Here is a 14,073-nt window from a genome sequence, read left to right as displayed (position 1 = left end):
TTGATGAGTAAAGTCATATTGATCTGTTTATAATAATTTAATCGAGTCAATTTCAATTAAGTTTAAATACAATTTAATGGAGACCAATAGGCTATTAATTAAGATATATAAATTTGTTCTATTTGAATTTTAAACAAAACTATGGGGAGACAAAGCTACCTGGTAAACAAGGGAAATAATTTAAATTAATTATAGAAGGGAATAAAATTTACCAACAATCATATATCGATTATATACTCCTAAATAACTGAAGAAGTTCAAATGTGCCCCTATATGACTTCAACTGTTTTGTGTGAGGGACATATTTAAATAATAATAAAAACATTTTTGAGTCAGTAGATTAGGGGGTACAAAATCGAATCCAAAACTGAACCAAACCACAAATCAAGTCAAATCGGAAAAAAAACCCGACTAGTGATTTGGTTTGACTTGGTTTGGTATTGGAATAAAAAACCCGACTATATTTGGGTTGATTTGGTTTTAACTAAAAAAAAACAAATCGAGACCAAACCAACCCGACATTATATATGTAATTTTAAAATTTTATTTTATACATAAAAATATTTACTTTGTTATAATTTTAAAATATTTCTTATACTATTTCATAGTTTTTATCTTTTAATATATTATTTCAAGTTTAAAACTTAGAATTCGGAATGGTCCAATAAAGATTATAGTTCATAGGTGTTGATAATTATAATAAAACTTAAATCAAAATCAAATTAATACTAATGCAAAAAGGAAATCAATTCAATATTGGTTTAGACAATTAAAATACATTGGTTTAGATAATTAAAATACATAATCTAATTTAATTTTCCTTAAATATTTAGTAATGTAACTAATACTTATTAAACTTATTTTAGCATGATTTAGTACTTTTAAATTATGATCATTTTCATTATGACTTTGCAATATTTATTTTATATGATGATTTCATTATTATTTTTTATTGAATATTTTAGTGTCATCAGTACTTATCTCATATTTTGTGTTATTTTCTTAAGATCCACCTTAGATAATTGTATTTTGGTTGGACTAAAGAAATATTTGGAGCACAAGTTAATTATATGTTTGTATGCAAACTTTACCGAAAAAACCAAAAATCTGACAAAAAAATCCGAAGTTTATTAGTTTGGTTTGATTTATAAATTTAAAAATTCGACACAATGGTTTGGTTTGGTATGTGAAAAATCCGAACCAACCCGAGGTTGAAAAACCCGAAAAAATTCGAATTTTATTAGTTTGGTTTGGTTAATAAATTAATTTTTTTTACACAAATAATTTGGTTTGATATTTGAAAAACCCGAACCAACCCGTACACCCCTACAATAGATTATCGAAACATATACCAGACAAATTACAAATCTTATTAATATATTTGAAGATTTTTCCTTTGATACAAGCTACAATATTATTTACTTCGATCCATCCATTCTTACTAAAAATAGATAATTCAAATAATGGTTATTTAAAAAATTAAAATATAATTTATATTTTTTCTATTTTGTCCTTAATAATAATTATTCACGGAAACAATAAAAATTTAAATGAATAGTACATACGCATTACTACAATTAATTGGTTTAGATCTTAACTAAATATGTTATTGATAAATAAGACATATGGAAAGAGAGAATATTTATCCAAGAGAAAATTGATATTTTAAATGATTAAAGATAATAAATAAAAATATAATAATCAAGCTCGGCTGACTTGAAAATTAAGGGCACGACGGCACGTACTTCTGATTTTGATGCCAAATATCCATGCCATGTACCCGCTCAGTCATTTTGATGGGTGAGATAATGAATAATAATCTCGGGATATAATATAAAATTATTTTATTTCATATTTGATTATATATAAGTATTAATTAATTTCGAAAATCAGTTCAGTTATCGGTTATCTATCCCATCTCGTGACCAAACATCCCTTCTGCATAAACAAGAAAACTTCTAGTCTATACCAATTACCAGTGGCGTAGCTATATGGTTATCAAGGTGTAAAATCCATTCGTCAGAAACAAATATCGTATATATAAATAAAATGATACACAAAATGATTAAATAACATATTTTGACACCCTTAACACAATAAATTGTTGTAGCCCATGGTTTCAAATGCTTGGAATGAAGTAATGCTTGTGTATTTGAATCTCATTGGTTCTACTTTTTGAAAAGACCTTTTGTTGTGCAATTTTTGTACATCATTTTTGAATTCCTAGCTCCACCACTGGTCTATACTGCACGTATTAAAAAACTTTTATTGTGCCATTTCTGGACATTTGTGAAATTTCTGGCTCTAACATTATTCGTCTCTACTACACCTATTAAAAACAACAACAAAGATATTTATTTCCACAAATCACTAACAAAAATATGTCATAACGACACGATCAAAGCAAACCAACGACAAAACCAAAGTGAAAAAAGAAGATAGTACAAAAATAGAGAAAAAAGAAACATTCAACTTTGTATAAAACTTAACTAAATTCCAATTTCTTTTATGTTTTGCCCGTCCCATATTTTGTCCAATTCTCAATTTCTCCATCCCCTGTATCTATAAAAGAGAAGGGGAAAAACAAGTGTCCCTTCAGAAAACAAAAAAAAATGGCAAAGTTTAAGCGGACAGACACCAACAGAAGCTTAGAAACTTTGTTGGATTTGGACAAATCTGCACAGTTGAATAAGATTAATGGTGTTAATTTGGCGAAGCAGCCAACGCGCAAGCTAATTCCAGGACATGGTCTTGAGTTCACTAATCTGTCATATAGTGTTACCAAGAAAGTGAAAAAAGATGGTGTTTGGATCAACAGAGAAGCTTATCTTCTTAATGATATATCAGGACAAGCTTTACGAGGCGAAATCATGGCCATCATGGGGCCTAGTGGTGCTGGAAAATCTACTTTTCTTGATGCCATTGCTGGACGAATTGCTCGTGGTAGCCTTGAAGGAACTGTTAGAATTGATGGCAAATCAGTTAAGTGTCTCTATATATCATGTAATGTGGTTAAAACATAGTTATGATTACTGAAGTCTAGTTATTATGATATGCAGGTGACAACAAGTTATATGAAGATGATATCTTCCTATGTAATGCAAGATGATCAGCTCTTTCCTATGTTGACAGTTTACGAGACGTTCATGTTTGCAGCTGAAGTCAGGCTTCCACCATCAATATCTAGAGCAGAGAAGAAGAAAAGAGTTCATGAACTTCTCGAGCAATTAGGCTTAACGGTATGTCAAGACTCACTATCAACAAAAGGATTATGAACAGTTACTTGTAGTTATTTTTTAGGTGAATTGATAGTGTAAAATTTATATGTGCCTATGTAGAGTGCAACACACACGTACATAGGAGATGAAGGAAGAAGAGGAGTGTCAGGGGGAGAACGTCGGAGAGTGTCTATAGGGATTGACATAATCCATAAGCCATCTCTGCTGTTTCTCGACGAGCCTACATCTGGTCTTGATTCTACAAGTGCTTATAGTGTTGTTGAAAAAGTGAAAGACATAGCTAAAAGTGGTAGTATAGTACTCATGACAATCCACCAGCCTTCTTTCAGAATCCAAATGCTCCTTGATCGCATCACAGTCCTTGCTAGGTACTTTTTAATTCTATCCCTCCTTAATCGACTTTAAGTTCATCGTTTTTCAATGTTCAAGCATTACACATTGCCATGTCGAAGGAATAATAGTATGCCTCCGTTTCAATTTGTATGTCAATTCTTTCTATAATCTGTTTAAAGACGAACGATAGCTTCTTATAACCATAGAAATGATGTACATGCTACATGTTTCAAGGGCACTTATGGTGTGTGATAAAAATCCTTCTTTCGTTCTTCCTCAAACTCAGTACCTAATCAAACACCGCCATATAAGCAGGGTTGTTCTGTGAATGCAGGGGAAGGCTTGTATATTTGGGAAGTCCAACAGGAGTAGCAGCTTTTCTAGCTGGTTTTGCAAGACCAGTTCCAGATGGCGAAAACAGCTTAGAGTACCTATTAGATGTGATCAAAGAGTATGATGAATCAACTGTTGGACTTGATCCTCTTGTCTTGTATCAAAGGGATGGCATCAAACCTGATCAAACAGCTAAAACCCCTCTCCGAAAACCACCAAAAACACCAAGAGCTCCTCGAACTCCTTATGCAAAGTCACCCTGGACCAAACATATTAGCCTCCGAAGCTCTCATTTTTCTGTTGGAAACATGAATTCTCAACGAGATCCTAAGGATCAGTCTGAATCTAATGTTGATAGTTTCGGTTATGATGACGAGGACGATGAGGAGGATTTTGATAACTCATTGGAACGTAAGGTTCCTCAAACGCCTATGAGTATGCAGAGTGGGATTCATCCACGTTTGGCTTCACATTTCTACAAAGATTTCTCCGTTTGGCTATACAATGGCGTTAAAGGTACTCCTCTTCGTCCACCAACATGGAACCATGGAGGAAGAACACAAATTTCTGGTGCAAAATCGAGCATGTCTTCAGGTCATCCATTCCCAATGTCTCAACAAACACCTTCACGTGTTAAAACTCCAGTAGTATCAGCAATTTTCACTCCAGGACGAGAAGGAATAGAGTACTCATCGTATAATCCATCATACGAAGAAGTATTTGAAATCGAAGAAGTACTCGATGAACCAGTTCACAGGCACAAATTCGCAAATCCCTGGCTTAGAGAAGTTATAGTCCTCTGTTGGCGTACCACATTGAATGTAATTCGTACTCCTGAACTCTTCCTATCTCGTGAAATCGTCTTAACAGTCATGGGACTAGTCCTGTCTTCTTTCTTCCGAAGACTAGATCATTTCGACTTCACAACAATCAATCACCTCCTCAACTTCTACATCTTCACAATTTGCCTAGTCTTTTTCTCCTCGAACGATGCTGTCCCAACGTTCATACAAGAGCGATTCATCTTCATTCGCGAGACATCTCACAACGCTTATAGAGCATCTTCTTATGTCATTTCCTCCCTCATAGTATACCTCCCCTTTTTTGCGATCCAAGCATTCACATTCGCTGCCATAACACAATACATTCTTAGAATCAACAGCAGCATTTTAAGCTTCTGGATAATCCTCTATTCCTCACTCATAACTAGCAATGCTTATGTGATGTTAGTAAGTGCACTTGTTCCTAGTTACATCACGGGGTACGCGATCGTTATAGCTACAACAGCTCTCTTCTTCCTAACATGTGGATTTTTCTTGAAGAGGACTCAAATTCCTTTGGTTTGGAGATGGTTACATTACATATCAGCAATCAAATATCCATTTGAAGCATTGTTAATTAATGAATTTAAAGGGACAAAAAATTGTTACAATGGTGACCTAGCTGATCTTTCACCTGGTCCTTTAGGTGATGTGAAGATTAGTCAATTGCATAAGGATTCAATTGCTAGAGGTGATTTATCACAAAATTGCACATTGATTGGAGAAGATGTTTTGTTTTCTATGGACATTACAAAGGAGAATATTTGGTTGGATATTGTCATCTTGTTGGCTTGGGGAGTTCTTTATCGTCTTTTCTTTTATTTAGTTCTTAGGTTTTACTCAAAGAATGAAAGAAAATGATGTGCGTCTTTGATTAAAAGTTTGGTTAAGCTATATTGTTTGTATTATAAATATTTTTTAACGATGCAATGAATAAGTTATGCTACTCTCCATATGTTTTATTTTATATGACACGATTCTTTATTGATAAACCATATCATTATAGTAATAATTTGTGCAGTATTGGAGCAGGTCATCGACTATACACAAATACATTATTAATACAAATAACAAGTTGTATTTAATTAACAGAGCAAGCTATATATCCATTGTCCTTAATTAGGATTACTAGCTAAATTAGGAGTCGCATTGGCTTGACATGCAGGTCTAATATAGGATTTTCTCAAGATAAATATATACTATAGGTTATTTAGACCAAAATAATTAGATTCGACCCCTAAGCGCCATTAATGAATGGTCAATGGCTTAAGCCTTAATGGACTCTCTCTTCATGGCCTGATACGATAGCTGTCAATGGCTTTATCCATGAGTTTGACCGTTTTTTTTTATTTTCCTGGTGTTCGATACTCACATTGGAGCCCGATTAAATCTAGATTGAGGTAAAACGCTTCCTAATAAAGGTGACTCCGTACCCGAAAAACTCGGACTCGAAACCTCTGGTTGGTTAAAAATGAAGGTGTACCACTTCACCGCAACCATGTTGGTATGAGTTTAACAGTTTCAGCTGAAAGTTCTACTGAAACTTCCCTTAAGTTTTTCTTCCTATTAATTATGATGAATGACAGGCTTGTGTCACCTTTTAATTTGGCCCATGGGGAGTGCTCTGTTTTCTTGTTTAAAAAAGAAGAAAAGAACACTCGTAAAACGAGAAAGAAGAAAAAAAGACAGTGAGAAAAACGCAAAAGAACCAATTAGTCATTGATCAGTACATAGATGTGGACCAAAGGTCAGTTGTTGTTTAGTTGAGTGTATAAAAATAAGGAAAAATTGTATATAATAGCAAATTATTAATTCAAATTAAATGTTATAATCACAGTTTGATTTAATTGTAACCCGTATCAAATTGTTGTCATTTTCCTCTCTCCCTAAAATTCTCGCTCGCCACTCTCCCTCTCTCCCTCGCCTCTCTCACTTTATATAAACACAAATTTATAAATTGTGTTTATATTTGTATAAAGTGAGAGAAAATTGTATATACACATGCAAAAACATATATCTTTGTCCTATACACTTATAATTATACAATACAAATCTTCTCTTGCCCAGTTCTCTTTTGTCTTTCTCGCTTTATGTAAACACAGATTATATAAAATACAATGTATAATTTGTGTTTGTATAAAGCGAGAGAGAGGTTTGATATACAAGCGTTTTATTTCAATTCAATTGTATACAAATTCAATTTTTTTTGCAGATATACAAACACATAAAATTAAATTGAGAGGCTACCAACGATTTATACAAATGGGAGGCTGTCAACGATTTTATACAAAACTGATGCCCCAACGATTTATACAATCTTATGCTCCATTTATGTTTGTTATGGATCGCAATTATCCAAACTATAAGTATAACATACAAATATGACTTTTATGTTTGCTAAATGTGAAAGTTGCTAAAAAAATAATGCTAAATAGAGTGTATTAGTAATATTTGTATTAATTATACATATATTACTTTCTTATGCATTATTTGGTTTAGTGTAGTGGAAAAGATCTAATAACCCATGAAAAATAATTGAGTTCTTAACCATGCTAATGCATGTATTTAAATCTCTTTGCATTACTAATACCTAGAAATCTATGGTCTAATACACACTTGAATAAACAATAAAGTGGTTACATTATTATTTATATATAACATAAAAAAAAGTGTATATCAAACAAGATATTACTAATACATGCATTGTTTTAACTAATATACCGAAAAAATGATCAAAATGGTCCTTGATGTATAAGGGTTGAAGTATTTTGTTCCTTTATATATATCATCTCATCCAAATAGTCCTTAATGTATATGAAAAGATGATCATTTTAATCCCTAACCCTAAAACTAACCAAAAAAATAAAAAATCTGTTAAATTTAACGATGGGTCCCACACTTGGTGTAACCCTTCTTCCTCCCTCTTTCTTCCGTAATCTCTTCTCCTCCATCGAATTTCTTAAACCATTTTTTTTATAATTTTCAATTGATCTATTTTTGTTTCCACTGATAAAATCCTCTCATACAGACACAAAGTTTCTTAAGATTTTTATTTTCTAGCTCTGTCCATTCAGTTTTAATCCTTTTATTTGAAAAATGGAGTGAATATAGATGCTGGAAAAAAATACTCGTAATTTTGAAAAGGTAAAACAAAAAGAAAATTAGTTACAACTTAAAAGGAATTGATTTATGGTGATCTCGAGGAGAAATGGAGTCGTTTAACTAATTTACTTGGTTCACATTTGTTTTAGAGATCTTGATTTTCTTCTTCTTCTTCTTATATAAGAAAATAGGAGCTGCTCAAATTTTTGTTCTGACGAAAGATAAGAAATGAATGTAGTGTGTATTATTTTTCTTACAAGGATATGGAGTATGACCTTGTGAAAGAAAGAAGTTGAGGAAGCAGGGTAACATGGTGATGGTGAAAGAAAACAAATTGAGGAGGAAGGGGTTTTACTAATTTTTAATTATTTTTTTTAAAAAAAGTCTGGCATGTTGTGGGATCCACTGTTAAATTTAACAGTTTTTTTTTTGTTTTTTTGGTTAGTTTTAGGGTTAAGTACTAAAATGACCAACTTTTCATATACATTAAGGACTATTTGAATGAGATGATATATATAAAGGGCCAAAATACTTCAACTCCTATACATTAAGGACCATTTTGATCATTTTCTCCTAATATACCCTACCAAACGACATCTAACGGATTAGTTACATGTTTAGGTTGACGTGGGACCAAATATTGATTATATATGACATCGCTGACTTGGATGTTAAGATATTCAAACAAGTAGTTTCACCAAAACTATGCTACCTGTTTTTAATGGAGTATTGAGTATTCTGCACGTATCTCCTCCTATTTTCCAAACTGAGTGGTTTTTAGGAAACATACTTGGTATTCCTCCCAAGTCGTTTTGTAAATTGAGTCGATCTTTAATTGTTCTTGTTCTACACGAATTCCCTCTATTTCAATTGACGTGACGTCTGTTTCTTTGCAATTAAATGTCATCTTTTTATAATTAGAAATAACAAACTTAACTATAAAAGTTTATTTTTTCTTCTTAAGTTTTGTGTCAAGTCAAACAATGTTACATAAATTGAGACGAAGAGAGTTACTTAAGAGCTAGGAAAGAATTAATACTCTCGCATTTTACCCTCCAAATTTAATTTTATGCCCATATTATTTAGGTTTGGGGTTCATCTAATTACAAGTTATTAAGGGCTTGTGAATTAGTACAGGGGTCATTTGGTAGGAATTATTGGTCATGATATTTTTTAATCTTTTGTTTGATAAGATTTTGAGAAATATTTCCACAACTACTAAAAGTCTTCAATTTATGTACTCTATGGTTTAAGATTCCATATATTGCATGTAACTTTGTATTGTTTTCCCTATTCTTCCTTCCCTACTGGAATAAAAATAAGCAAAAGCTTGGAAGAGTAACAATTTAAAAATAAATTAACCAAAGAGAAAGTATCAAAGTTGTTAACTAAAGAGACCTAGTGACTAATGTGTTGGAATTAAAACTTATTAATGGTTGAATGATTCACACTAATCTAAATTAAAGTTTTTCTAAAACAAATTGGAAGTTGGCTAGTCTTATGAAACTTCCTACATTTGTTCTCTTGAATCCTTTATTTGGATATTCACAATTAAAAATACATAAATTAACGATGAACAAATTCTATAACCAGATGGCAAAATTCTCTAATTATATGTTTGGCATAATACATAGACATGACTCTTAACTTGACTTCACCGGACAACTATGTCCTCCAACTTTGAGTGTGCACAAATAGACACTTAAACTTATATAAAATTGAATAAGTAAACACACGTGTCCTACATGACATAATACATGTAGGACGCCACATAGGACACAAAATTGTCATGTAGGACAAATATGTCTATATATTTAATTTTATACAAGTTTAAGGTCAACTTGTGCATACCCAAAGTTAAATATCATAGTTGTCAACTGATGTCAAGTTAATAGTCATGTTTATATATTATGCTTATATGTTTCTAGTATATATGTATGATGTAACTATAATACGTCATACCATGTCACAATGTCAATTTTCTATGTCCCGGACCCCTCATAAATTGAAAGCTGAAATTTTGTGTAGAAAATATGAATGTGGTCCCCTTCTATATATATTGATGAGAAAATACAAAATAGTACGTTGTCGTTGAATGATTCAATTAAAATATATTATTATAAATTAAAAGACATCATCAAAAGTTGTAATGGACAGTAAAATACATTCTTATTCTAAATTAAAAGGTTCAATCAAGTTTGCATCTTGAATTTAAGCTGCATTTGATAAGAAGTAAATTAATCGATCGGATAGAAAAACAAAAAACTATAAAGAAGATGCTGACTTAATTCCTTTTTTAAAAGTTTCAACTATATAGTAAAACAATAATAATAAAATATTAAAGGAAGACTGACTTATTACTATGAGTTTTCGTACCCACTGGCCACTACCCATACATACATTACCGATACCATAAGGTTGACACTTGACATCATGTGCCATCTACATCAGCTTAACATTAACCTAAGGGAAAATTTATGTTAAAAATGGAGCACGTAAATCTAGTCTTTTTATAAAATTAAATATTTCATGGGTATATTTTTTGAAAATTAATATAACTAGTATTATTTATTGATGCCTATACTACCAGAAGATTGAATGCATTTTTTCCCTTCTTCTATAATAAAAAATGCGCACATATTCTAAAAATCCTAAATTAGCCTTTCACATTGAGTATACCTACTTTGCATCAACAATATCAAACTCCATAGAGTAAGAGCAACCATAATATTTTCATCAAAAATCATCAGTAGCCATAATTAGTAATTAAAATGATCTTCAGTTTTTGGAATAATCATATATATATATATATAAGAGAAACTTAGAGCTGCCTCTCTCACTTTATACAAACACAAATATATAAATTGTGTTTATATTTGTATAAAGTGAGAGAAAATTGTATATACACATGCAAATACATATATCTTCGTCCTATACACTTATAATTATACAATACAAATCTTCCACTGCGCAGTTCTCTTTTGCCTTTCTCGCTTTATACAAATACAAATTATACAAAATACAATGTATAATTTGTGTTTGTATAAAGCGAGAGAGAGAGAGATTTGATATACAAGCGTTTTATTTCGATTCAATTGTATACAAATTCAATTTTTTTGCAGATATACAAACACATAAAATTAAATTGAGAGGCTACCAACGATTTATACAAACGAGAGGCTGCCAACGATTTATACAAATGGGAGGCTGCCAACGATTTAAAAAAAATCTAATGCCCCAGCGATTAATACAATCTGATGCTCCATAACAAACATAATGTTTGCTACGGAGCGCAATTACCCAAACTATAGTTATAACATACAAATATGATTTTTATGTTTTCTAAATGTGAAAGTTGCTCAAAAAATAATGTTAAATAGAGTGTATTAGTAATATTTGAATTAATTATACATATATTACTTTCTTATGCATTATTTGGTTTAGTGTAGTGGAAAAGATCTAATAACCCATGAAAAATAATTGAGTTCTTAATCATGCTAATGCATGTATTTAAATCTTTTTGCATTACTAATACCTAGAAATCTATGGTCTAATACACACCTGAATAAACAATAAAGTGGTTATATTATTATTATTTATATATAACATAAAAAAAAGTGTATATCAAACAAGATATTACTAATACATGCATTATTATAACTAATATACCGAGAAAATGATCAAAATGGTCCTTGATGTATAGGGGTTGAAGTATTTTGGTCCTTTAGATATATCATCTCATCCAAATAGTCCTTAATGTATATGAAAAGATGATTATTTTAGTTCCTAGCCCTAAAACTAACCAAAAAAATAAAAAATCTATTAAATTTAACGGTGGGTCCTACACTTGGTGGAACCCTTCTTCCTCCCTCTTTCTTCCATAATCTCTTCTCCTCCAACAATTTTCTTAAACCAATTTTTTTTACAATTTTCAATTGATCTATTTTTGTTTCCATTGATAAAATCCTCTCATACAGACACAAAGTTTCTTAAGATTTTTATTTTCTAGCTCTGTCCATTCAGTTTTAATCCTTTTATTTGAAAAATGGAATGAATATAGATGCTGGAAAAAAATACTCGTAAATTTGAAAAGGATAAAACAAAAAGAAAATTAGTTACAACTTAAAAGGAATTGATTTATGGTGATCTCGAGGAGAAATGAAGTCGTTTAACTAATTTACTTGGTTCACATTTGTTTTAGCGATCTTGATTTTCTTCTTCTTTTTATATAAGAAAATAGGAGCTGCTCAAATTTTTGAGCTGACGAAAAATAAGAAATGAATGTAGTGTGTATTATTTTTCTTACAAGGATACGGAGTATGACCTTGTGAAAGAAAGAAGTTGAGGAAGCAGGGTGCCATGGTGATGGTGAAAGAAAACAAATTGAGGAAGAAGGGGTTTTACTAATTTTTATGTAACGACCCTAAAAACGAACTAGTGAAACTAGAGCCTCACATGTGAGTTTGGAGTTGAGAACTTGATGAAATGATGAGAAATGACAGTGAACGTCCGGAAACTAAGTCGTTCGAACTAGTGAGTTGCAAGGGTCTTGTCGTTGAAGTTTTGGAGTGTTGTTTAAGGACTTAAGGGGATGATTAGCTAGTTGATTAATCACCTTTATAAGCTAGCAAGACCTTAAGCTAGGTCATGAAATCATTTAGAACCGAGACCCTCAAAACAGTCCCCTAAAAACAGTTTTTAGTTTTAACTTAGGAGTAAGGGTCAACTTTAAATGATGATATCTTTTAGCTCAAAATAAATTAGGTGGACCATTACCTATCCAATTAAAGGTATCTGAGTCCTCTTTCCAACGCCACCGAGTTTGCCCTTTTCCAATCTCGGAGTAAAAAGTTATGCCCAAAATAGTGAAGCACTGTCAGCAAGGACGAGCTTAGACGGGTTTAGACGGGTTTAGTGGAAACTTTTAGGTGGGTCCTTATTTCTTTTCCTAAGTTGAGCCCCTTTTATTATATGCCTTTCCTAGCAATTATAAAACCCTTCTAGACCAAATTCTTCCATTTTAAGTCACTCTAATTAGAATTAAAAAAAACTCACCTCCTCTCAAATACTTTTCTCTCTACAATCCTCCATTTTAAGAAGGTCAAGAACTTGGAGCTAGGGCTTGGATTGAAGGTGGTTTCTTCATCAATTTTCTCGGGGAATCTTAACAAAGATATGGTGACCCTTGATCCTTGATTATCTTTCCTTCAAGGAGTCCATTAAAAAGGGTTTCAAAAGTCTTCAAAGAACAAAACTTCTATTTTCTATTCTAGGTATGGGTTCATGGGTAAAATGTTTTCAAAGTCATTATATTGGTGAATTGAAGTTGTATTTATGATTTTAAGATGATTTTATATGAAACTTCTTCAAGAACCCATGTTTTCATTAAAAGCCTCGAATTTGCTTATGAAGTGGGTTTAATGCCTATGATTTAATGTTGATGAAATTGTGTTTAGATCGGATTGTATTGTTGATTTATATGGTTTTGTATATCTATTTATGATGAATTGTTGGTATATGGATGAATTGAGGATTGTGGCCTTATGGGAAAATTATGGGTGAACCACCTTATGGCTTTGGAGGATGGTAAGTTGGCTTAATCTCATATTATGGATAAAAATTGTTCTTGCTTGGTTTGATCCACTTATGGTGGAGGTGTTTAATTATGGAATGTATTGTGACCATGGCCTTGAAGGCATAGTATGAGAAATTTAAGTGTTACATGACATTTTTATGAATGGACATTCAATGGAGCTAATGTGATCATGTTATGAAAGTAAATGTGTTATTATTGAAAGGATTTTCCTCAATTTGACACTCATGAATGTTGATGATAGAATATGAAGGATTCTCCAATTTATTGCATATCTCGAATTGGTAGAGCTTGTGCATCCTTTTCTTGTTTAAATGATTATATTGTTAGTTGTGGAATCCTCGAATCGGTAGGCTAGTAGCACCCTTCCAATCATGATAATAATGAACCTTGGAATCGGTAGGCTAATGGCACCCTTCAATTAATGATAGTAATGAACCTTGGAATCGGTAGGCCTATGGCACCTTTCCATGAAGGTTAATGATGAGACTTGAACCGGTAGGCCCATGGCACCCTTTCAAGAGGAGTTAATGAGCTTTCCTAAATGAACCTTGAAACGGTAGGCTTAAAGCACCCTTCACGTGTTAATAAATGTAATTTGGAGTTGGTAGGCCAATGGCACCTCTCATATGTGATAATGTCAAGGTAACAA

At 31.9% G+C, this 14,073-nt stretch overlaps 1 protein-coding gene across 1 annotated transcript; it reads left to right on the top strand.

Moving 5' to 3' along the window:
• Positions 1-2,499: 2,499 nt before the first annotated feature.
• Positions 2,500-5,629, top strand: LOC102586815 (ABC transporter G family member 18-like). The gene is made up of 4 exons (XM_006347695.2): positions 2,500-2,981; positions 3,060-3,239; positions 3,339-3,607; positions 3,907-5,629. The coding sequence occupies exons 1-4, from the start codon at positions 2,613-2,615 to the stop codon at positions 5,585-5,587; spliced, it is 2,499 nt and encodes an 832-aa protein (XP_006347757.1). The 5' UTR covers positions 2,500-2,612; the 3' UTR covers positions 5,588-5,629.
• The last annotated feature ends 8,444 nt before the right edge of the window (positions 5,630-14,073 follow it).

This window comes from Solanum tuberosum, unplaced genomic scaffold, assembly GCF_000226075.1.
Source record: "Solanum tuberosum cultivar DM 1-3 516 R44 unplaced genomic scaffold, SolTub_3.0 scf00092, whole genome shotgun sequence".
In the NCBI taxonomy this organism is placed as follows: Eukaryota; Viridiplantae; Streptophyta; class Magnoliopsida; order Solanales; family Solanaceae; genus Solanum; species Solanum tuberosum.
This window is presented reverse-complemented; position numbering and strand designations above follow the sequence as displayed.

What these genes read in the sequence shown, in the direction of transcription:
- LOC102586815 (XM_006347695.2), top strand. Translation starts at nt 2,613, where the DNA reads ATGGCAAAGTTTAAGCGGACAGACACCAACAGAAGCTTAGAAACTTTG. An exon ending in TTAGAATTGATGGCAAATCA is followed by an intron (nt 2,982 to 3,059) that starts GTTAAGTGTCTC and finishes TATGATATGCAG; the next exon opens with GTGACAACAAGTTATATGAA. An exon ending in CGCATCACAGTCCTTGCTAG is followed by an intron (nt 3,608 to 3,906) that starts GTACTTTTTAAT and finishes CTGTGAATGCAG; the next exon opens with GGGAAGGCTTGTATATTTGG.